Source organism: Giraffa tippelskirchi, chromosome 4, assembly GCF_054371585.1.
Source record: "Giraffa tippelskirchi isolate mGirTip1 chromosome 4, T2T-mGirTip1v1.2.pri, whole genome shotgun sequence".
Classification (NCBI taxonomy): domain Eukaryota; kingdom Metazoa; phylum Chordata; class Mammalia; order Artiodactyla; family Giraffidae; genus Giraffa; species Giraffa tippelskirchi.
Window position 1 is genome coordinate 209,279,528 of NC_137278.1, and position 23,154 is coordinate 209,302,681.

The following is a 23,154-nucleotide window of genomic DNA, read 5'->3' on the forward strand; positions in this document are numbered from 1 at the left end:
CGCCTATCTCAATGACTGAGACTGCTTCTCTGTTCCCCTTCAAAAACTCATAACCGAGCAGAATCTCTGGAGGTGGTTTATGGGGGACGGAGAGCCCTCCACCTTCCCCAGATTGCAGCACTGGACTAAAGGCAGTTTGCCTTTCTGCCATTCGTGACTACTGATTTGGGAAGCAGAGAGCAGCAGGACCAGCACTGATGACAAGATGCCTGATCTAGCAGCCTCCCAACCAAGTTCTCAGCACCCGTCCGCAGGGCAGCCACGAACATCTCCCCTGGAACTGAACTGGAATCAGCCGCTTGCCTGCCCCTGCTGGGTCTGGCCCCACACTCCGTCCCCAGGCCCAGGGCCTTCGCTCAGGGCCGGGCCCTCTGCCTGCTCATCCTCCCCTCCTGGTCAGCTAAGGGAAGGCCCGCGCCTGCTTCCAGAAGCACCCAGCTTGACAAAACGCCCCCGGGGCGACCTCACACCCTTCATTCCTTTAGCAGCCTGTTCACCAGGCACCTGCCTAAGTCACTGTTGACTAAAAAAAGATGTACAACTTGAGAGTTGCGAGTTAAGTTTTATTTGCGGCAAAATGAGGACTGCAGCCTAGGAGGCAGCATCTCAGCTCGCTCTGAGACTGCTCCAAAGCGGCAGTGGGGGAAAGTCAATATATAAGGTTTTGGTGAAGGAGGAGTTCAATACAATGAAGCACTCGATTTACACAAGGTTTTTTGTTAATCATGAGGATCTGATGTCACCATGAAGGGATTTAGTGCTTTTCTAGATATGAGGAGATGCAAGGATGGAGATAATAAAATCTGTTCCTAAAAACATCCAACTATCCAAAGACCTGTCCCACCAGATTCCCTGGAGCACAGAGCGCCTCACTCCACCCTGAACTCCCTCAGGGGTTGTTGAAGGTCAAGAGCTATTTTAGCAGCATGGGGTTCAGTCTCTGTAGAGGCAGATGGCAAATGCCTTTGTTGTTCAGTCGTTGGTGATGCTCTTCAGTTCAGTTCAGTTCGGTCGCTCAGTCATGTCTGTCTCTTTGCGACCCCATGGACTGCAGCACGGCAGGCCTCCCTGTCCATCACCAACTCCCAGAGCTTGCTGAGACTCATGTCTATTGAGTTGGTGATGCCAACCATCTCATCCTCTGTCGTCCCCTTCTCCTCCTGCCCTCAATCTTTTCCAGCATCAGGGTCTTTTCCAAGGAGTCAGCTCTTCGCATCAGGTGGCCAAAGTATTGGAATTTCAGCTTCAACATCAGTCCTTCCAATGAACACCCAGGACTGATCTCCTTTAGGATGGACTGGTTGGATCTCCTTGCAGTCCAAGGGACTCTCAAGAGTCTTTTCCAACACCACACTTCAAAAGCATCAATTCTTCGACGCTCAGCTTTCTTCACGGTCCAACTCTCACATCCATACATGACTATTGGAAAAACCATAGCCTTGACTAGACAGACCTTTGTTGGCAAAGTAATATCTCTGCTTTTTAATATGCTGTCTAGGTTGGTCATAACTTACCTTCCAAGGAGTAAGCGTCTTTTAATTTCATGGCTGCAGTCACCATCTGCAGTGATTTTGGAGCCCCAAAAAATAAAGTCTGACACTGTTTCCACTGTTTCCCCATCTATTTGCCATGAAGTGATAGGACCAGATGCCATGATCTTAGTTTTCTAAATATTGAGCTTTAAGCCAACTTTTTCAGTCTCCTCTTTCACTTTCATCAAGAGGCTCTTTAGTTCTTCTTTGCTCTCTGCCATAAGGGTGGTGTCATCCGCATATCTGAGGTTATTGATATTTCTCCCGGCAATCTTGATTCCAGCTTGTGTTTCTTCCAGCCCAGCGTTTCTCATGATGTACTCTGCACATAAGTTAAATAAGCAGGGTGACAATATACAGCCTTGATGTACTCCTTTTCCTATTTGGAACCAGTCTGTTGTTCCATGTCTAGTTCTAACTGTTGCTTCCTGACCTGCATACAGATTTCTCAAGAGATAGGTCAGGTGGTCTGGTATTCCCCATCTCTTTCAGAATTTTCCACAGTTTATTGTGATCCACACAGTCAAAGGCTTTGGCATAGTCAATAAAGCAGATGTTTTTCTGGAACTCTCTTGCTTTTTCGATGATCCAGCAGATGTTGGCAATTTGATCTCTGGTTCCTCTGCCCTTTGTAAATCCAGCTTGAACATCTGGAAGTTCACGGTTCACGTACTGTTGGAGCCTGGGTCGGAGAATTTTGATCATTTCTTTGCTAGCGTGTGAAATGCGTGCAATTGTGCGGTAGTTTGAGCATTCTTTGGCATTGCCCTTCTTTGGGATTGGAGTGAAAACTGACCTTTTCCAGTCGTGTGGCCACTGCTGAGTGTTCCAAATTTGCTGGCATATTGAGTGCAGCACTTTCACAGCATCGTCTTTTAGGATCTGAAATAGCTCAACTGGAATTCCATCACCTCCACTAGCTTTGTTCGTAGTGATGCTTCCTAAGGCCCACTTGACTTCACATTGCAGGATGTCTGGCTCTAGGTGAGTGATCACACCATCGTGATTATCTGGGTCGTGAAGATCTTTTTTGTACAGTTCTGTGTATTCTTGCCACCACTTCTTAATACCTTCTGCTTCTGTAAGTGCTCTTAATATCTTCTGCTTCTGCTCTTGGTAAGCGCCAATTTGTAGTTGACATCACACACACCCCTGTGTGTGCTGGGAACACACACAGACACACACACACACATTTGTAGTTGACATTACATACACACACACAGACACACGCGCGCGCGCGCGCAGGAGGCGCTGAGGGTGTCTGGCAGCTGCACGCAGAGAGGTAAGCCAGAGCCAGGAGCGCAGGGGGCGAGGTCACTGGCCTGCCAGGGAGCAGCGGGCAGGTAGGAACGTAGGGCGCCGAGCACCTGCTTCCGCCCGGGCCTCTTCTGCGGTCTCACAGCCTAGGGAGGGCGGGACTTCCGGCTAGAAGCGGAAGCGACGGCAGCAGTGAGGGAAATCGGACGCTCTCGATGAAGGCAGTGCGGCATGTCGTGTGCGCCGTGTCCGGCGGCGTGGACAGCGCCGTGGCAGCGCTGCTGCTGAGGCGGAGAGGTGAGGAGGCCGAGGGGCCCGGCCGCCCCCGAGCGGCCCCTTCTCGGAGAGCCCCGCCTGGTGGCGCGGCGCCCCGGCCCGCACTCTGCGCCTGGGGGTCGGAGACCGCGCGGCCGCCGCTCCGCCTGTCGGGGAGAGGTCAGGCCCCCAGATGCCGCCGGGGTCGGGCAGGGGAGAGTGGGTCTCCGACTCCGGGCGGCCGCGTTTCTCGCTGGCCCCGAGGCCCTGCTCCCGCGGCGGTGGTGGCAGCGTCCACACTCAGCCCAGGCCTGAGGAGCGCTGACCTGGGCACTGCTGCCTCCGTGGAGGTCCTGGTCTCCACGACACACGACGTGGCCGTCTGGCGACGTGTGCGACCAGCCCCGACGAGCGGTGTGGGTATCAAGTCACAGCTGTGTTTTCCACTCGGTGGATGACAGACTCGTGCTCAGGAGCGCTTCCGTTTCCTCAGGCGCCTACCGGGCGCCCCTGGTCGCGATCCGAGATTCACTGCCCATCTAATTCGCCGTCCGTGTGACCGTCTCCCGTTGTGACCCTTCCTGTATCAAGAGGCACTTGTAGACCCTCTGTTGTTGAGGCGCCTTTCGTTTTTAGGCACTTGGAATGCAGAGGGAACCCAAGGTTCCTGACCTGGGACAAGTGATTCCAGCTCTCCCTGTTTGTAAAGTGGAGGGAACGCCTACCTCCCAGGGTTACTGGAGGTAGTGTTAATAAATAACAAGACACACGAAGTCTTTACCTCAGTGCCCAGCGCACCTTAGGCACTCAGCAGGAGAGGTTATTAGTTCGTGCTAATAACCAAACTGTTACAAAAGGTATAATAAAAAGTGTCAAATACAAGTAGAGGTAGGCTGTGAGCATATATAATTGTGATAAAGCAGGAAATCAAAGCATCATAGAGATGGTGGTGTTTGCGCTGAGACTACTGTCAAACCCAAGTTCATGTGTTCAATGGTACAGTGAGGCCAGACAAACTGAAAGTTTGAGTTTGGAGCAGAGAAAGGTTTATTCCTCAAGGAGGTACCAACCTGGAAGATAGACCTAAGATCCTCTCATCCGTGGTATCACGACTTGGAGGAGGAGGAGGAGTTCACTAAGCAAAGACTGGGGCTCACGAGGTGTGGAGGTATTCTTAATAACCATAGCTGTTAGAAAAGTTATAATAAAAAGTGTTAAATACAAGTAGAGGCAGGCTGTGGGCATATATAATTGTGATAAAGCAGGGAATTCAAGCATCACAGAGATGGTGGTGTTTGCGCTGAGGCTACTGTCAAAGCCAAGTTCATGTGTCCAATAAACAGTGAGGCCAGACAAAGTGAAAGTTTGAGTTTGGAGCAGAGAAAGGTTTATTCGTCGAGGAGGTACCAGCCTGGAAGATGAGATACCTAAGATCCTCTCAAATCTCTGGTATCACGACTTGGAGGAGGGGTAGGAGTTGCGTAAGCAAAGGTTGGGGCTCAGGAGGTAAGGAGGAAGCATTTCTGGCGGAGTCAGCAGCAGCTGCAAAGCTCAGAGGCACAGAAGTGCTGGGTGGGTCTGGGAGGTAGAGAGGAGGTGGGGTGAGTGCTGCTTATGGAAAATGGCCCGTTAGGGACTTCAGACTGTGTTGGGTAGCAGTGCAGAGCCCTTGAAAGGTGGTGACACATCTGGGGAGATGTGGCAGACGTCCCTGGGGAGACTAGTTAGGGTATTTCACTCCTTCAGGAAGGCAAGCACTCCTTCCCAGAATCCTGGCTGAGCAGCTTCATGCAGCTTCCTTGGGTTTTGCTTCTCCGGGGGGGAAGCTGATGGACACAGCAGAGAAGCAGCATGGTGCTCTCCCCTTGACACGGAGGTCTTTTCCAGTCTCGTCGGAGGTGCATATTCTGTCACATGCCTCCTGAAAAGGTAAGGGCCAGCAAAGCCCTGTGGTCTCCTTCTGGAGCGCCAGGGCCTGAGCCACGTGAGTGGTCACGTCTCTAGGAGAAGGATGATCAGGCAGATGAGGCCGTGGAAGAGGGGAATTTTAAAGCTCTGGGTGTGCAGTTGTGTATTTGTTCTGCTTAAGCTCTTGTTGTGTGCTGGGCACTGCTGGGCTCTGGACACACGGGTGTGTGAGACAGCATTGGCGGGTGGAAGAGTGCCTCATTTTAGTAGCTGCAGGGACGCGGACAGGAACGGCTGGCGCCCCGTGTAGTGTGCACTGCTCGGGAAGCAGGGGAGGGAGGACCTGCTGGCATGGGGTAGAGGCCTCGCTCACGTGGCCTTTTAGTGTTTGGCAGAGCTTTGTCACCGAGTCTCTGCTCCTTGGAGTACCGTGTTAAACCGTTCATAGTCCAGTGCCCTGTCTTTCATTACACTGAGCCGGCCCAAAAGAAACGTTGCTCGTACGTGGTGGGGAGAAGGCAGTGGCACCCCGTTCCAGTACCCTTGCCTGGAAAATCCCATGGGTGGAGGAGCCTGGTAGGCTGTGGTCCAGGGGGTCGCTATGAGTAGGACACGACTGACCGCCTTCACTTTCACTTTTCACTTGCATGCATTGGAGAAGGAAATGGCAGCCCACTCCAGTGTTCTTGCCTGGAGAATCCCAGGGATGGCGGAGCCTAGTGGGCTGCCGTCTGTGGGGTCGCACAGAGTTGGACACGACTGAGGTGACTCGGCAGCAGCATACGTGGTAGACCCCTATGTAGTTACAAAGTTGGTCTCCTCGACGTTTGGTTTGGTACTTTGTCTGCAAGAGAAAAAGGAAAAAACAGGTCTCAAAGTATATAGATGTGTGTGCGTGTGTGTGTGTTAGTTGCTCAGTCATGTCCAACTCTTTGCAACCCCAAGGACTGTAGCCCACCAGGCTCCACCGTCCCTGGGATTCTCCAGGCAAGAACACTGGAGTGGGTTGCCATTTCCTTCTCCAATGCATGAAAGTGAAAAGTGAAAGTGAATTCGCTCAGTCGTGTCCGACTCTTTGCAACCCCATGGACTGTAGCCTGCCAGGCTCCTCCGTCCATGGAATTTTCCAGGCAAGAGTACTGGAGTGGGGTGCCTTTGCCTTCTCCTCAAAAGCTCTAGGGCTCACCAGTTATCATGATCAATTAAGCAATTATACTCGGCTTTCTGCTAATCCCAGGGTCCACCTACATTAAGTCCATGTGTGTGTGTGCTGAATCATACCCAACTCTTTGCAACCCCAAGGACTGTAGCCCACCAGGCTCCTCTGTCCATGGAATTCTCCAGGCAAGAGTACTGGAGCGGGTTGCTATTCTCTTCTCCAGGGGATCTTCCCGACCCAGAAGTTGAACCTGGTCTCCTGTATTGCAGGCAGATTCTTTACCGTCTGAGCCACCAGGAAAGCCCGATGATAAAGCAACCAAAATTTTAAATGTCTTTATGTCTGATGACTTAGAATCTAATTCTTAGTGGGTAATTGGAAATAACTTTTGAATTGAGTTTACTTTTCTGATAACTGAATGGCTGTTTTTATTTGTTTTGAAAAATTGTGCAGAATTTCTGATCTTCTTTCATTCAGTCACATTGCTAAGTCTCTCTATATGCTGACAGAGTGGGGACGTGAAGATGAAAAGATGCCATCTTGTTCACACCTCCAGGATGGTCACACCTCTGAGATGCACACCGTCAGTTCAGCCCCACAGGGTGTTTACCAAATGTAGCAGACGGTCAGGCTGGGAGCCTCTGCCGGAGCGCCAGGGGCAGTTTGCGTTAAGATGTGTTCAGAGCACAGCAGGCCACGTGGTAGTGGCAGAGCCTGCCAGGCCCCGTGCACAGAGGCGCGGGAGAGCTCAGAAGTCACTGCTTTTTCAACAGAAGGCTGATGCTACATCCTCTCTTGACCTTGTCCTTCACTCCTCCCTGCAGGTTACCAGGTGACAGGGGTGTTTATGAAGAACTGGGACTCCCTGGATGAGCATGGCGTTTGCACCGCCGACAGAGACTGCGAGGATGCTTACAGAGTGTGCCAGATCCTGGACATCCCCTTCCGTCAGGTGTCCTATGTGAAGGAGTACTGGAACGACGTGTTCAGGTGGGAGCACTCCCGATGCAGGGGGCTTCCTGCGGTCACGTGAGCCCTTTCCACGGCAGGACTGCCAGGGTCAGCCAGCCTAAGGGGCGCAGCTGGCGCTTTCTGTTTTTAGGCCGTGGTGCCGGAGACTGCGTGTGGGAGGCCTTGGCCGCCCCTGGGGAGTCTGGGTTAGAAGCCAGACCTGCATCCTGAGCACCCCAACCCTTATTCCTATTACTGTGCCACCTGCCACAAGTCTCTTTAATGTCTCGTGAACCTTGAGATGTTTCTGTTGCTAAATTAGCATAAGAGAGCGAAGGCTCAGGTCTATTCTGGAAGGCCAGCTATGGCTGGTCCCTGAGTCCGAAGCCCCTGGGCCGTCAGTGTCAGGCTGAGGAACCAGCTGGGGTGCTGGTTAAACAGACACCCGAGCCTGGGCAGGGCCCTGCAACCTGCACCTCAACAGGCGCGTCAGTTGATTCTCAGATGGGGTCCCATGGGTCTTACTTTGGGAAATGGCACAGTGGGGCTTGGTGCCTGGTGAGTGCAGATTCAGATGGAAAGTGCAGCTGGCTTTAAACGTTTGATGAAAATACTGAAAATGATTCTGTACTGAAGCTCCTATCTTGGCAGAAAATTACAGTTTTAGTAAAACAGGGAGAAGCTCTAAGCAAGTCATGTACCTGATTTATTTTTCTGTAAGATGTTTGACACTTAGAGATAAAAAGGCTTTTCTTTTTCATTCCAGTGATTTTTTAAATGAATATGAAAAAGGAAGAACTCCCAATCCTGACATAGTCTGCAACAAACATATCAAATTCCATTGTTTTTTTAATTATGCTGTGGATAATCTTGGTAAGTGATTTGGATTATCTTCATTTGTCTCTTTAAAAATCATGAGATTTCCAGGAGCTGAGGTTGGTTTCAGCATATATCTGCTGGATCTGAGGATGTAAAGCTTAAATTTGAAGAGCTCACCCAGCATCGGACAAGTATTTTCCCTCCGACTCGAGTGAGAATCACAGCTGAGCAGGCAGAACTGATGCTTTTGAACTGTGGTGTTGGAGAAAACTGTTGAGAGTCCCTTGGACTGCAAGGAGATCCAACCAGCCCATCCTAAAGGAGATCAGTCCTGAATATTGATTGGAAGGACTGATGCTGAAGCTGAAGTTCCAGTCCTTTGGCCACCTGATGCAAAGAGCTGACTCATTGAAAAAGACCCTGATGCTGGGAAAGATTGAGGGCAGGAGGAGAAGGGGACGACAGAGGATGAGATGGGTGGTATCACCAACTCAACAGACATGAGTTTGAGCAAGCTCTGGGAGTTGGTGATGGACAGGGATGCTTGGCGTGCTGCAGTCATGGAGTCGCAAAGAGTCGGACACAACTGAGCAACTGAACAACGACAACTGATTAATGGGCTTCCCTGTTGGCTTAGTGGTAAAGAATCTGCCTGCCAAGAAAGGAGACGTGGGTTTGATCCCTGGAGAAGGAAATGGCAACCCACTCCAGTATTCTTGCTTGGAGAATCCCATGGACAGAGGAGCCTGGCAGGCTACAGTCTGTGGGGTCACAAAGAGTTGGACACAACTTAGCGACTAAACAATTCTTTGGTTAAGTGCTGGGTCAGTTTTGCTGCAGCTTCCAGGAAACAGTCTCACAATTCTGAATATCTATGAAGTTTTCACACAATGCAAGGCCTGAGGATTAATATATGCCTTGGTAGATTCTTTCACTTTTTTGCATAGTGTGGAAAGAAGAAATTGATTTTACTGGATGGTCCTTCACTGTGATAAAAGTAATAAGCATTTATTAAAGAAAGTTTAAAACTTAGAAGCATAAGAAGAGGAGGGAAAGTGTCATCTGTAATTTCCTCCCAGAATCAAAGAGAAAGACTGTCTGATGTTTGTCTTCTGGTTTTCCTGTACATTGAGAAGAGTGGGATCCTGTACTTTCTTTCTCTGCTGAACAATATCATAAGCGTTTCCCCAGTGCCATTAAAAATTCTGTGTATGTGGCACTGTTATTACGGCAGTGGCGCTTTTTTCGTAGTCTCCTGGCGTGAAACATTTTGGTTGTTTTCAGTTTTTCCTTAGTATAAAAAGCACTGAAATGAGGTTTTTGTACTTAAACCTTTGGGTACGTGTTTGACGTTTTCCTTAAGCTAGAATGAATGAATAGATGTTAACTTTTTTTTTTGGACGTGTGGCCTGTGGGGTCTTAGTTCCCCAGTCAGGCATTGAACCTGGGCTCTGGCAGTGAAAGCACTGAGTCTAACCACTAGACTCCCAGGGACGTCCCAGTATTAACTTTCGGAAGGCTCTTAGAGAGGCAGCAAAACCTGGCAGCTAAGATTTTATCAGTTTAGAGACTTGAAAGACCACCTGTTTAACAGAACCCCAGGAGTGTGTCTCTTCCCCGGGATCCGGGCATTTGGGAATGGGGCGGGTCCCCTGCACAGATCACCTGGTATGAGACCTGGCGTCTCTCTGCCCCGTGGAGCACCCTGGGCTTGGACCGACTGAGACCAGCAAGCGCACGTCTAAACTCTGACCCTTGTGCTTTTAAAAACCTCCCAGGTGCAGATGCAGTGGCGACAGGTCACTACGCAAGAACGTCCTTGGAAGATGAAGAAGTGTTCCAGCAGAAGCACATCAAGAGGCCAGAAGGCCTCTTCAGAAACCGGTTTGAAGTTAGGAACGGTGAGTACACGTGTCCAGGCCAGGGCTGAATGATTCGTGAATGAAGTAATGACGGCGGGTTGTCAGAGTGCTCTGCCTAACTTCTCTCCGTGTTTTCCAGGCGAGCTCATTGGCTTTGGTTTCCTCTTTGAAAAAGGACGGTTACTGAGATGGTCATTCCCCCCGGGGCCTCTGATTGGTACTGGGGAAGGCTCGGGCGGGCACCCAGTCAGGGCTGCTGGGAAGCTTAGCCAGTTCTGGGGGGAAGCAGGCGGCAGTGTTGGAGTGTCACAGGCCCAGTTCTTAGCCTTGAGTTTTCGAGATTGAGGTGTGACGTGGCACTTCAGTATGAAATGAGGCTGGCTCCTGACAGTCATGGCACAGGCCTGGCAGCAAGCTTAGGAAGATTATGTGTATAAATTAAGTTATCAGTGTCAAAGGGCCCAAGGTATCACCAGGCTAGAAGGTGCCAAGCAGGTGACTGAAAGGCTGTTGGCTTGTCCTGGTGCACATTTGTGTAGAAAAGAGAAATTTACATCCTTACGAAGTGAGGGACGGCATGGGGCTCAGAGCCATGTCTCTGCAAACAGTTGCCACGTCTGCAGGACTGTAGGGAACTTGGCATTTCTCCAGGTCTGGCCTGCCCTGGCCCGCGTCCTGTCCACCACCTCCCTCTCCGACCCCAGCGTGAGGTGTCCCCTCCCTGCACCCATCTTAGCAGGGCCAGCAGGTGGGTCTCTGGGTCCTTTTCTCCGATGAGGTAGCTGAAGCCTGGCTGCATCGCTGGCAGGGGGGCCTTGGGTCGGGGGCCGGACCCAGCCCAGTCCACCCAGCACACCCAGCTCCACAGGCTGAGCTCCTTCCCAGTCCTCCATGTTGTGCTGCCCAGTTACAGGCCGCAGCTCAGCTGCCCTGTTTTCTCTCCTCCTCCCTCCACCTCACGGCAGCCGAGGCCACAGATCAGTGTACTGACCGGGCCCAGATAAGGCCACCGCTTTGCTAGTGTTGGGAAGGCCTCCTGCTGCCGCCTGCCCAGCACTGTGTCTCTGTGTCCCCTGGGGGGTGCTGGTCAGTAGGGAGAGATGACCGCTTCCCTCCCCGGGTGCTGCCTGTACACTCCTGGGCACCCCTCACCAGGAAGACAGCCCCCCGCCCCCCACACTAGGAGGACCTGGCCGTGACCGCCCAGCCCTGCCGCCTGGGGACGCCACAGTGGAGTCAAGCCCCAAGACCCAGTGGTTGTGGGTCTCGGGGCGTCAGTAGATGAAGGATTTGTTTCTGTGTCGCGTAGCGTGCCTGCTTATCTCCTGGAAAGGTGCTGCCACGCAGAGCTGGCTGGGCCTTGCTGACCAGACCTCTGATCACATGGTGCGTGCTGGGGTCTGTGTAGCTGTTGTAACAGTACCGAGTGTCTTTGTTCTCTGTGTGTTGTCAAGACACCTAGAGATTTTTTATTTTGTCCTGACTCAGTTGCCCTGGAGGCTGGACTAAGCCGCCTGGCCTGAGTCCTTGGGGAGAGGGCACGGGGTCAGCGAGCCCAGCCTGAGCTCCTGGGTCCTACCTGTCCCAGGGGCAGCCTGTGCCCTCACCCGTCTCGGGGCAGGTGGCACGCTGGCCAACCTGGAGAAGGGAAGGTGCTGAAGGGAGCTTTGGGTGCCGGCAAACCCTCCCTTAGTGGGGGTCCCTCTTCCCGGTCAAGGGTTACCCCTTTTCTTTTTTAAAAATAGATTTTTTGTTTGTTTGTTTAAATTTAGTTTTGAAACAAAAAATAGCATTTGGCAAATGAGTCTGCCTACCTGATGACTGGTTAACTGGACTCTCTTTCACTTTTCACTTGATTTTGTTTTATACGTAAACTTACTGGTGGAGTGGAGCTCATGTGATTGGGCTCAGCTTCCAGCTCTGCCCTCATCTTCCTGCAGCCCCGTGGGCGGTCACTTTAATTGTCTAAGCCTCGGTTTCCTCACCTGAAGATGGGGCTAATGTGAGGGTCAGATTTGAGGTCACAGAAGGAAAACAGAGAGCACGTTACACATGGGACGGGCCGGGCCACACGCTGTGCCTGCGCTCATCATGCCTTTTGCACGGGTGTGAGCTCGGCGTGTGACTTGCTGAGGCTTCGCTTAGCCCTGGTCATGAGACACGTGGAGAGAGGCCGTGACACTGGTGTCACGCTCCATTGCCTCCACTGGTCACTGATCTGCAGAGTGAAGGACCCAGTGTTCATGGGTGTAGAAGGTCTGTAACTGCCAGGCAGGACCAGCGGCCCAGAGGCGGAGCCAGGCTTTGGTTTCCGAACCCCGTCCCAAGGCCAGGGTCAGGCAGAGCTCTGCACCATTGCCGTCAAGCTGGGAACAGTCTTTACAATGAAACAGACCTTTGGAGGGGCTTCCCAGGTGCTGCTAATGGTAGAGGACCCACCTGCCAATGCAGGTGATGTAAGAGATGCGGGTTCGATCCCTGGGCTGGAAAGAGCCCCTGCAGGAGGGCATGGCAACCCACCCCCGTATTCTTGCCTGGAGAATCCCCACGGACAGAGGAGCCTGGCGGGCTGCAGTCTGTGGGCTCGCAAAGAGTCAGACACGACTGAAGCAACTTAGCGCACACACAGACCTTTAGAGAAACCGCAGAGGAGCGGCTGACAGGCGTCAGCTTAGACTCTAAGCAGTCCATTGTCACCAAGCGGGGAAGCGGGTTGAGACGCGGGCGCTGCTGGGGAGTAAGGTCGGGTCCACTGGGGGCGGGAGGGGAGGAGAGCAGCCAAGGCGTGAACTCCTATGCTTAATGGGAAACAGCGCAGCCCACGCCGTCTCAGGAGGGTTTGCTGTGAGGCATCTCATCTGATTTTCCCAAAAGTGGCTCATTTTGTTTTCTTCTTAACACTTCATAACGTTTTTGTCATGTGATGTTTAATCTTTGAAAACAGCCTAACACGTGAACCGGAATAAATGTCCTTCTCACATAAGGTCTCCCTTCCATGTCTTTTTTTCAACAGTAAATAAATTAGGGATGGGAATTTTTCTTACCTGATCCATGGCAGATCTTTTTTCCGGAAGTCTGCTGTTGAGTATTGATCTTTGCTTCTGCCAGACCAGGGCTAATCTGTCAGTAAACAGAAGGACACCGTTAAAAGCAAAGTATGGTTATTTTTGTTCCTGCAACATCTTTTGTTCTTTACTCTTGGCAGCGGTAAAACTCCTCCAAGCAGCTGACAGCTTTAAAGACCAGACCTTCTTTCTCAGCCAGGTTCCCCAGGAGGCGCTAAGGAGAACCCTCTTTCCCCTGGGGGAGTTAACGAAAGATTTCGTAAAGAAAATAGCTTCTGAGAATAGACTTCATCATGTGCTTCAGAAGAAGGAGGTAGGATTGAGGGGCATTGCCGCTGGTAGGGGGTGCGGGCGCCGCCCTCAGGGGAGGCCCATTCCAGGGAGACTCAAGGCAGAGTGTAGGCGAGGACGCCTGGCAACAGCCATTCCCACTCGCTCATCTCACGCTAGTCGGGTCACCTCGAGAAGGGACCCTGACCCCGACCTCTGACCCTCCTGCGACCTCACCCCGTGGCCTGGCCTGTGCTTCCTGCTCCCATTCTGGCTGCTGTCTCTCCCCCGAGGCTCACGGACAGGGCCTGAGGGCTCCAGCAGCTCTGAGTTGCTTTCCTGGCGGCCAGCCTGAGGCCCTGCCGCGAGCGCGGGCCCAGCCGGTAGTGGCGGTGGCACCGCTTGCGTAGCCGCCAGGTCCTTGTCTGGGGACCTGAAAGAAGCCCCTTGAGGTCTGTGCGTGGCTCTGACTGGTGTCTGTGGCCCTGGAGGAGGGGAGCTGAGCCCCTGGCCCGGAGGGTGGGGTGGCTCAGGGCGGGTGGGCCCCGGGAGGCCCTGTGTTTTACCCCCATCCTTGCCTGGGGTCTCCAAGTGGAGCGCGGGACCCCCGCCCGGCCGCTCATCTCACATCTGGCCTTCCGTTCATTTCAGAGCATGGGCATCTGTTTTATTGGTAAAAGAAACTTTGAAAATTTCATCCTTGAGGTGAGTGTTCTTCGAGGCAAAAGAATGGGGCCCTGTTTCTGCTCTGAACCTGGAGCTGTTGGTGACGGAGCACTTGTTTTCCAGTATTTACAGCCTCGGCCTGGTCGATTTATTTCTATAGAAGACAGCAAGGTTCTGGGGACACACAAAGGTGAGACGCAGCCTGGGGCTGCTTTTCATCCTGAGCTCCTTGACGCTTGGGGCGCACCTGTGCTCCGGGGGTTCAGGTGGAGGGGGGTCGGAGGGCCGCGGGGAGGGGTGGGCGTCGCTCTGACGGGGGTCTGCATCTCGAGATGTGGCTCCTCAGGCATCGCAGGCTGCATCTAGCTCAGAAAGCCTCACTCTGAGATAGGTGGTCATCCACGTGAAAGAGAGTAGTAGGCTGCAGGAAAGTCCCACCCTGAGGGAAGGAGTCAGGTTGACTGCAGAGTGCGAGTTTCATGATTTAGGACGACGTGAAGAGCCGGGACCACCCCGCTTCCTGGTGGGCTGCCGCTCCCTCATTCGCAGACTCTGCTGGGTTGGGCACCCCCAGCCTGCGCTGGGCTGGTGTGGGCAGGACAGGTCAGGTGCCCAGGTGGGAGGGCAGAGGTGGGGCTGTGCCCTGGGGGCCTGATGACAGGCGAAACTCGGCCCAGCAGGGTCTGACCTGCCGGAAGGAGGAGGGCTGGGGCTCAGACGTGGACACTTACAAGGGGCTTGTTCCTTGGAGAACTCCACCTTGGTTTGGGCTGGGCAGCCTCCCCTTCCTAGTGCTGGTGGGGGAGTGGGGCTTGGATGTCACGGGCTCCCCAAGAACTGCGTGTTCCTGAGGCAGGAGGAGGTGCCGGCTCTGCTGGAGACAGCTGCAGGGTGCTCCCAGCCTGTCCCGACGGGAGACAGAGCCTCAGGAAGCCCGGTCCAGGAGGGGAACGCTGAGCCTGCACGCCGTGGTTCCCCTGGTCCCCGCCGGGTCTTGTCTGCTGGTGGTGGAGCTGGGGGTGCCCAGAGGAAGCGAGCCCGCTCTGGTGGCCCCCGCTTGTGGTTAATACACAGGAGCTGGACGTGCCTGTGAAACCCATGGAGGCTCAGCAAGAGGGGCTCGTGGACCGAGGGGCACTTGGTCCACCTTCTAGAGGAGGGACCCTGCTCACTGCCGGCCGGGTGGCCCCGCGGCTGGAACTGCTTCTCGCCAAACCCCAGCTGCCACAAGCAGTCCACAGAGAGGCGCCTCCTGCCTGCCGCCCCCCGTCCCACCAGGACGTTCGCGAGGGGACTCCTCCCACCTCACCAAGAAACTGTCTCCGTAGGTTGGTTCCTGTACACTTTAGGCCAGAGAGCCAACATCGGAGGCTTACGGGAGCCCTGGTATGTGGTGGAGAAGGATGGTGCCAAGGGCGACGTGCTTGTGGTGAGTCGGCAGGGAGATGACGGAGGCCGCGTGGGGCAGAGCCCACGATGCTGAGCAGGCAGGGTGGGGGCTCTGCAGGGCTTTTGCTCTCTGTCCTCCGGGATTGGCACTGGTACCAAAGGTTTTGTGTGAGGTACTTGTTAGCTCTCTTGTATGCCCATCACGCTGGTCATCATCACATCAGTCCCTGTAAGTAGATGCCACTCCTCTGATTGTACAAAGCCGACGGACCCAAAGATGAAGTAGCGTGCGGAAGGCCTCGTGGACTGGGTGGTCATTGCCCAGGACTGGCCTGCTCACGAGGGGCTCCAGCGAGTCACTGTTGAACAGACCAGAAGGACAGAGCTGGGACCAGCCCAGGCCATCTGCTGTAGTGGGGCTCTGGGACCTGGGACATTTCACAGGGCCTGGGGATGTTTTTAGTGTCACAGCGTTGGGGCGGGCACAGGTCCTGCTGGTGTGTAGCGGGTGAAGCCCGGGGCCCTGTCCGCTGCAGAATGATCCAGTCCCAGTCTCGGCAGGGCCGGGTGGTGAGCAGCCTGGCTGAGTGCACGCTCTGTTCTTAGACTGGGTGGAGGGCCAGCGACCTTGCCTACCAGTGCCGGGACATCTCCTCCCGGGGGAGCCCTGGTGCAGAAGTCTGGACCCTGATTCTGATCGGGCTGAGTTAAAGTGACTTTAGCGTGATGTTCAGTAGTGGCTTTTCCTCTGCGAAAGGCCGCTCCACTGACGCTGGTCCCTGTGTGGGTCTCCTTGTCTACTTAGAGCCCAAGGGCGCTGGACTCGATGTTCTCGGTCCTGCCTCAGGGGGCCTGCTGGGTGCTAGGAGGCCGGGGTGTGTGGAGGCCCCAGGAGCCTGTTCCCGGCCACGTGGGGCTTGGTGGGATCCCTGTGGGAGTGTGGCTGGCCTTGTGCCCCTGGCACTGGGCAGGCAGAGTGTGGCGGAGATGAGAGGAGTGAGGTTGTGGGTGGATTGCGTGCTCTTCTGCCGCTCGCCGAGGGTGCATGACGAGCGGCTTTCCCTCAGTGCGCTCATGTGCGCAGGTTAGGGGGAGGCTCCAGGGATAAGCGTGCAGGTCTCCACAGGTCAGCGTGGTTTTCAGTGCGTGTCCGCCATTACAGTCGTGAATGGAGTGCAGTGAGGGGGCTTTGGGCAGGGACTCTGCTGGGGGCGCAGGGTGTCACAGCCTCACGTTCCGTTCTGCAGGCCCCCCGGACAGACCACCCGGCCCTGTACAGGGACCTGCTGCGGACCGGCCGCGTTCACTGGATCGCGGGGGAGCCGCCTGCTGCCCTGGTCCGCGACAAGATGATGGAGTGTCACTTCCGGTTCCGCCACCAGATGGCGCTAGGTGACTGCTTAGGGACCTGTGGGCCAGGGCAGAGTTAGGACAGGCAGTCAGACCTGGGGCAGGGAGGGCCTGTGGGCCAGGGCAGGGTTAGGACAGGCGGTCAGACCTGGAGCAGGGAGGGCCCATGGGCAGGGCAGAGTTAGGACGGGATCATACCTGGGGCAGGGAGGGCCCGTGGGCCAGGGCAGGGTTAGGACAGGCAGTCAGACCTGGGGCAGGGAGGGCCCGTGGGCCAGGGCAGGGTTAGGACAGGGGATCAGACCTAGAGCAGGGAGGGCCCGTGGGCCAGGGCAGGGTTAGGACAGGCAGTCAGACCTGGGGCAGGGAGGGCCCGTGGGCCAGGGCAGGGTTAGGACAGGCAGTCAGACCTGGAGCAGGGAGGGCCACAGTGTCCAGATCACATAGCCTGTTCAGCTCTCCTCGCCCTCTGCCTACTTGGAGACAGGCTAGGGGGCACTGAGGCCAGCTGAGCCTCCTTTGTCCGGGATGCAGGGAAGGTCTTGGGAAGGGGATGGGGGCCTCGGTCCAGCTGGCAGGTGGGTGGCAGGTAGTGTGTGTCCACCTGGCCCTGGTTGGGCGGCGCTGAGCCCCTCTAGCTGTTGTTGCCCTGAGCTTCCTTTGTCCCCACTGCCTGCTCCTCCTCCCCGGGGGCTAAGACCTGAGGCTGCACACTCAGCAAGGCTAGCACCTCCTCCAAGGTCCTTCTCTTCCACCCAGTGCCCTGCGTGCTGACCCTCAATCAGGATGGCACCGTGTGGGTGACGGCCGTGAAGGCTGTGCGCGCTCTCGCTCCGGGACAGGTGAGTGGGGGACTCTGGCTGGCAGGTCGGATGGGGTCATGGCCCTGCAGCTGTGTGTGGCCCTTCCTAGCACGTGCTCGGCCTGCAGAGAAGCAGGCTTGTGGTAGTGGGCTTCATGCTCTGGAAGGACGGAGGGCCTGCCCTTCCTCCAGACGGGCTGAGGGCGGGGGGGTGTGGGGGTGCTGGTCACACGGCCAGCCCTGCACCTGACGCTCCTCTCCCCACCGCTGTGAGCACGAGGCCTGGCTCCTGCGCGGCCCCTGGGAGGGCCAGTGGCCGCGCCCTGGCCTGCCTGTGGCCTGGGCCCCAGACAGAAGCAGGGGAGGCGGTGCGGGGCCTGCCTCCCCGCAGCGCTAGACCAGCCGCGCAGATCCAGGCTGCTCGGGGCACCCGGAGGCCGAGTCCTGCTGCAGGTGACAGCCTCTGTCCCCCCCAGTTCGCCGTGTTCTATAAAGGGGATGAGTGCCTGGGAAGCGGGAAGATCCTGCGTCTGGGGCCGTCCGCCTACACACTGCAGAAGGGCCAGAGAATGTCCAGCATGGCCATGGAGGGCTCCAGCGACAGCCCGGACCTGGGGCCCGCACCCTGATGGAGGCTGAGCAGCCGCTGCGGAGCTTGTGGGAGGAGGGGTGGGGGAGTGGAGCCAGGGGGCCGCCGGGGGCTTGGCGCTGCCACCCAAACCTGCAGGAGCCTGGCCTGACCTGCTGCCCTCGTGACCTGGCAGCCTCTCCAGTGCTGGCTGGAGGGTCTGTCCCAGATGCCTGTTTGTAGACACTCCCAGGAAGGGCAGCGTCCAATAAAAACTGTTCAGGATGTAGATTCTGTCGGTGACCTCCGGGGGGCAGGGCCCAGGGGGCTGTCTCGGGGCTCCAGGGCACTGCTGCATGTGGCCAGGCAGGGAGATAGCATGGAGGGGATGAGTCCTCCTTCTCTGCCTCTGCATTCATGCCTGTGCCCAGCCTCCCCTGTGGCAGGGCCGTGTAAGCAGCCTGGAGCCAAGTCCCAGCCTGCAGGGTGTCTGGCGGGGAGGGCTGCAGGCCTGAGGCCCCTCTGAGTGCGGCCCTGCCCTGAGTCCAGGCAGCTGCACAGAAGCCCCACCCGTCACCCCAGCACAGAGTGCCCAGCACCCTGGCCAGTCACATCAGAGACTGAGGGGGCCTGGGCCCCTGGGCGGGGTCACCGTGAGGCCGTTGGTGGGTGCACGTCCTTGGTGTGCTGAGGTTGCCGTGACAGAACCCCACAGAGCTGGCGGCTCACTGACATGGGAGTCCCCGCTCTCGGCTGCCCGGGCCCCACGTCTGAGACCAGGGTCCAGCCTCGGATGGGGCAGGGTGCGTTCACAGGCCACGGATGGCCGGCTTCCCGGTGTCCTCATGCTGGGAGGCCAGGACCCTTCTGGGGTCCCAGTTCCCGTTCCCGAGGGCCTCACCTTCAGGACCCAGTTGCCTCCCAGAGGCCTCCTGACCCCAGTGTGCGTGGCGTTAGGCTTCACCTCTGTGCTTCGGGACCCAGACATGGGCCCGGGTTATGTGTGTGTGTGCGAGTTCTGGGGGGCGGCTGGCTCGGGGCCGGCTGGAGCTGCTTGGCAGGTGAGAATACAGACCTTCGGAGCTGGCTTGGGCAGGGCGTCTTGGTCTCCACTGAGTCCTGGGGCGACTGTCTTCCTACCGTGGGGGGTTGAGGCTGCCTGGGCGGGAGGTTTGGAGCTGTTCCGCCTGGACTCCGCATGGCCTCGTGGCATCTGTGCCACGGGAGGGGCCGTTGTCCAGTTGGGGGGAAGTTGTCCTTCCGGGGCATGAGTCCGCCCGCCCCACTGGCTCTGGGGTCCCTGGTGCGCTGCCCGGAGGCCCCTGCCACGCTCTCTGTGTGCCAGGACGGACAGCCTCGAGCACCCAGCACTGCCTTGTGCTTCCCTCCGGCGCCTAGGGGCTAGAAGTGTGGTCCCCACCTCCTGCGGGGTAGAAGGTTCTAGAGCAGCGGCCGCGCAGTACAGCCCTCCCGGTGCAGCTGATGGGGACACCTGCAGGGGTAGTCTCTCAACCCCCCGGGCTCAGAAGCCCCCAGTGCTGAGGTCCAGAGCTGCAGGGTCAGACCGCCCAGCACGGTGCCCCTTCTCTCTGAGGCAGGTCACGGGGAGGGGCCTGAAGTCGGGGCCGGGACCTGGGCCCCAGTGTGCAGGGCCTGAGGTCCAGTGAGGCCTGGGCTTCCTGCTGAACAGGAGGGATGGCCGAGGGGGCGGGGTGGCAAAGGATCCTACTGGCCTGTGTGAGGCCCAGATGGGAGGGGCCAGGTGGGCCGTGGAGGGTTCTGGTTCTCCAGCAGAGGGGTCACCCTCCTGTGTAGCCAGGTCCTGCCCCCCGGGCCGCGGGAGGGGGAGGTGGGAGCGGCACCATGCCTGGAACTTGCTTCAGGGCTGGTGTAAGAGCTGCCACCTGCTCAGGGGACCCACCTCATGCCTGGCACCACGGCCCTGCTGGCCTCACCTGTGAGCCTGTGTCAGCGTGACCAGTGTGGTGTTGGGAGCTTCCAGAGCTACAGCAGCCCCCTGCTCAGGGGTGCCTGGGCCTGGAGCAGCACAGCTGCTCTGCCTTGGGGCCCGGTGAGGGGCCGGGGGGCCCGGCTCTGGGTTCTGCCCTGTGAGGTGAGCAAGCCCCACAAGGAGAAGGCTGCAGCTCCATAGGGACTGCAGGCCCCAGTCACCCCAGGCTCTTCTCTCTGTGCTGCTCCATCTGTAGAGCTGGAGCCCCCCCACGTCCCCCTCCCCCAGTTCCAGGCCCCCCCAGCAGGGCGCTTCCCCAGGGTGGGGCAGGGGCCAGAGCAGACACAGCTGGCACTTCCCACTGTGCTGCATGGCTTCCAAGACCAGGGGCCCTCCAGCCAGGCTGGGCCAGAGAGGCTCTGCTCAGCCCCGGCCCAGAGGCAGACCTGGAGCCACTCACTGCGTTGTGCTGGGCAGGGGGAGCAGACAGGCCAGCAGCGCCCTTGGGCACCTTCAGCCCAGCTGGGAGGCCAGGGCTGAGACACTGCCTGTGTTGCGCCAGCTCCAGGGGCAGCGTGGAGCCACCCTGGGCTCAGGCTCCCCAGGGTCCGCTGCCCTGGGCCTGGGGCTCTTCGACATCTGGGGACCCTCCACGGTGAGAGGAAGGGTGGCTGGTGGGGGGCAGTTGGCATGGACATGGACCAGCAGAGGGGAGGCTGCCCTTCTAGCCTCCGGATGGCTCTGCCTGTCCTGCTGGCCCGACGCCAGGCCTCCAGTCAGGTCAGCTGGTGGAGCCGTGAGGAGGGTCACAAACCTGCCGCTGTCCCTGGCTCAGCAGTGCCCATGAGTCCTCCAGGCCCGCAGTGCCAGCTCTGGGGGCACAGCGTGTCTCCCGTGTGTCCTCCAGGCCACTGACAGACCCTGGGAGGTCTGTGGGCGATGCCTCCAACTCAGCTGTAGCTGTCGGCAGGGAGCGTGGCTGGGCCTCTGGCCCCACCCCCCCAGACTCCAGGGCTGTAACCCCGTGACCTTCAGAGGGGCTGGGGCTGGGAGTGGGCTTCCCTGCCTTCTTCCCCATGGGCGCCCTGCCGCCAGACCACGGTCACCCCCACACTGGGCATCCCGAGAGAGTGCCTGGGCCGGTGCTTTTACCCACCGACCCCTATCTCTTGATGCAGATAAAGGGTTGCCCCACTCCACACCTCCACCCGCCCACGTCACTTCAGAGCAACCTCAGCAAGACAGACCCCAGCACTTGGCCTGTGCTCCACTCGTGGAAGGCTCAAGCCCGTGTCAAGGTCTGCCCCTGGGGCCTGTCTTCTGCCTGCAGCCCTTGGGCTCTAGAGGCCTCCCGTCCACGTCCAGGGAAGCCTTCACGAGGCGCAGACCTCCCAGCACCCTCGGTGTTTGCAGGGAGGGAGGCTGGGGCGAGGCGACAGCTGTGACATGAGGGGGCAGTTACTACTGTACTCGGGACGGGGGATGTTTGGGTATTTCCGTGGCCTGGACGAGGTTCAGGGTTCACGTCTGTTCAGTGTTTTTGTCTTGAGGTGTGGGTCCCGGAGCAGCCGTGGCTGGGGTTGGTGTGGAGGGCAATTATTTATGTCCACGGGAGGACACCCAGGCCCAGCAGATGCAGCTGCTCCCCTTTCCCCAGGGGCTACTCGCCTTCTCAAGTGTGTCCCCCACAAGAGGGCTTTGGGGTTGAGATGGAGCTGGTCTGTTGCTCTTGTGACCGAGCTCTCTGAGAGGCGATTGTTGGCAGGTGGAGTGAAGAGGCAAGACCTGAAGAATGGCCTTTGGGGGAGGGCGTCTCTGGGTGGTTTTCCTCTTTCTCCTCCCAGACCTGACAAGGGTGGCCCCAACCTCTGGAGTTGTGTGGCCAACACTGGGGCAAGGACTCCCAGAGGCCTGGGAAGAGGGGCCCTGTGGGCTGAGATCGTGGGGTCCCCGCTGTTTCTCTTTGGCCCACGGGTTCTCCCCAAAGGTGGCCCCAGTTGGGTGGAAGCGGGGCAGTGCTGGTGGCTAGGACCCTGGGGGCAACCCGTCTTTCTGGACAGAGGAACCAAGGAAGGGGCCCCAGGAGTAAGTGTGTGTGAGGCGAACCCCAGAGCAGAGCGCCGGCAGAGCGGACCCCTCACTCTCCACAAACGCTGCCAGGCGCTGGCTCACCCCAGTTGGAACAGACCCCAAGCAGCACATGAAAGGCTCTGAGAGCAAATGGGCCGAAAACCACCCCGGGTCCCAGGCTGACCGTGTACCAGGTGTGCAGGGCGGGCCCAGGGGGGCACGGCAGAGGCAGCACAGAGGGTGACAGAGCTGTGGTCTGAGCCTCACTGGGTTGACTGCCTTCTGAAACCAACAAAACCAACATCTGCCAGAGGAGTTTAACAGGACCCAGAAGCTCATGATGGAACGTTCAGAGTGTCAAGGAGTCAGTGTGAAATTAGCCAGCTTACAGAGAACCAGGAAAATGCCAAGAGAAAAGAAAACAGATTTTGGGCCCCTAGACATCCAAATTATCAAAGAATTTAAAGTTACAATCATGCTCTGTGAGGTAAAAGTAAACACTTCTGAAATTCATGGAAAATTAGACGTCTTTAGTGGAGAAATAAAAATGATAAAAAGGAGCCACGTGGAAATTTTAGAGCTTACAATATTTGAAATTAAAAAAATCACTGGATGGACTTCATAACAGAATGGATATTAAAGAAGAAAGAATCAGTGAACTTGAAAATGGATCACTAAGGGGTGGGATGGACGGTGGGTGGGAGGGAGTCCCAAGGGGAAAGGGATTTATATATACTTAGGGCTGACTCATGTCGCTGTATGGCAGAAACCAACATAACATTATGTATATCACAATTTAAAAATTTTTAAATTTAATAGTAAAATGGTAGCCAACAATTTGGTTTAAAAAGTACAATCTATATATATATATGTGTATAGTTTTGATTTAGGTTTAGTTGCTTGAGTCATGTCTGACTCTTTGCAACCCCCAGACTGTAGCCCTCCAGGCTCCTCTCTCCATGGGATTCTCCAGGCAAAAATACTGAAGTGGGTAGTCATTCCCTTCTCCAGAGGATCTTCCTGACCCACGGATCAAACCTGGGTCTCCTGCATTGCAGGCAGATTCTTTGCTGATTGAGACACCAGGGAAGCCCAACTGTGTCTATATGTGTGTTACCCCACATACATAGATAGATTGATCATTTGTGTATTTAAATATGCAGGCCAAGTACTCCCAAATCCTCTAGCCTTGGGTCACCCTTTCCTTTGTTATGTAAGTAAAATGATTTGAGGCTCCTCTCCCCACCCCCTCCAAAAAAGAAAAAGAACATTCATCTCTA

The 23,154-nt window shown here is 56.4% G+C and overlaps 1 protein-coding gene across 7 annotated transcripts; it reads left to right on the plus strand.

The window, feature by feature from the left end:
- Positions 1–2,965: 2,965 nt before the first annotated feature.
- TRMU (tRNA mitochondrial 2-thiouridylase) lies at positions 2,966–22,296 on the plus strand. Of its 7 annotated transcripts, XM_081594994.1 has the most exons (13): positions 2,966–3,086; positions 6,936–7,101; positions 7,829–7,935; positions 9,660–9,782; positions 9,883–9,960; positions 11,053–11,129; positions 13,008–13,121; positions 13,730–13,783; positions 13,868–13,934; positions 15,073–15,173; positions 16,381–16,525; positions 17,243–17,325; positions 17,762–18,142. In XM_081594994.1, exons 1-13 carry the CDS (start codon positions 3,005–3,007, stop codon positions 17,912–17,914), a joined length of 1,350 nt encoding a protein of 449 aa, XP_081451120.1. In that variant the 5' UTR covers positions 2,966–3,004; the 3' UTR covers positions 17,915–18,142. The 7 variants fall into 7 exon arrangements, with proteins under 7 accessions (XP_081451120.1, XP_081451119.1, XP_081451123.1 ...); XM_081594993.1 differs by lacking the exons at positions 9,883–9,960; positions 11,053–11,129; positions 17,762–18,142 and adding an exon at positions 20,983–22,296 and having other exon boundaries at positions 12,949–13,121; XM_081594997.1 differs by lacking the exons at positions 9,883–9,960; positions 11,053–11,129 and having other exon boundaries at positions 2,966–3,460; positions 12,949–13,121.
- Positions 22,297–23,154: the final 858 nt, after the last annotated feature.

What these genes read in the sequence shown, in the direction of transcription:
- TRMU (XM_081594993.1), top strand. Translation starts at nt 3,005, where the DNA reads ATGAAGGCAGTGCGGCATGTCGTGTGCGCCGTGTCCGGCGGCGTGGAC. An exon ending in TACTGGAACGACGTGTTCAG is followed by an intron (nt 7,102 to 7,828) that starts GTGGGAGCACTC and finishes TTTTCATTCCAG; the next exon opens with TGATTTTTTAAATGAATATG. An exon ending in CCGGTTTGAAGTTAGGAACG is followed by an intron (nt 9,783 to 12,948) that starts GTGAGTACACGT and finishes TACTCTTGGCAG; the next exon opens with CGGTAAAACTCCTCCAAGCA.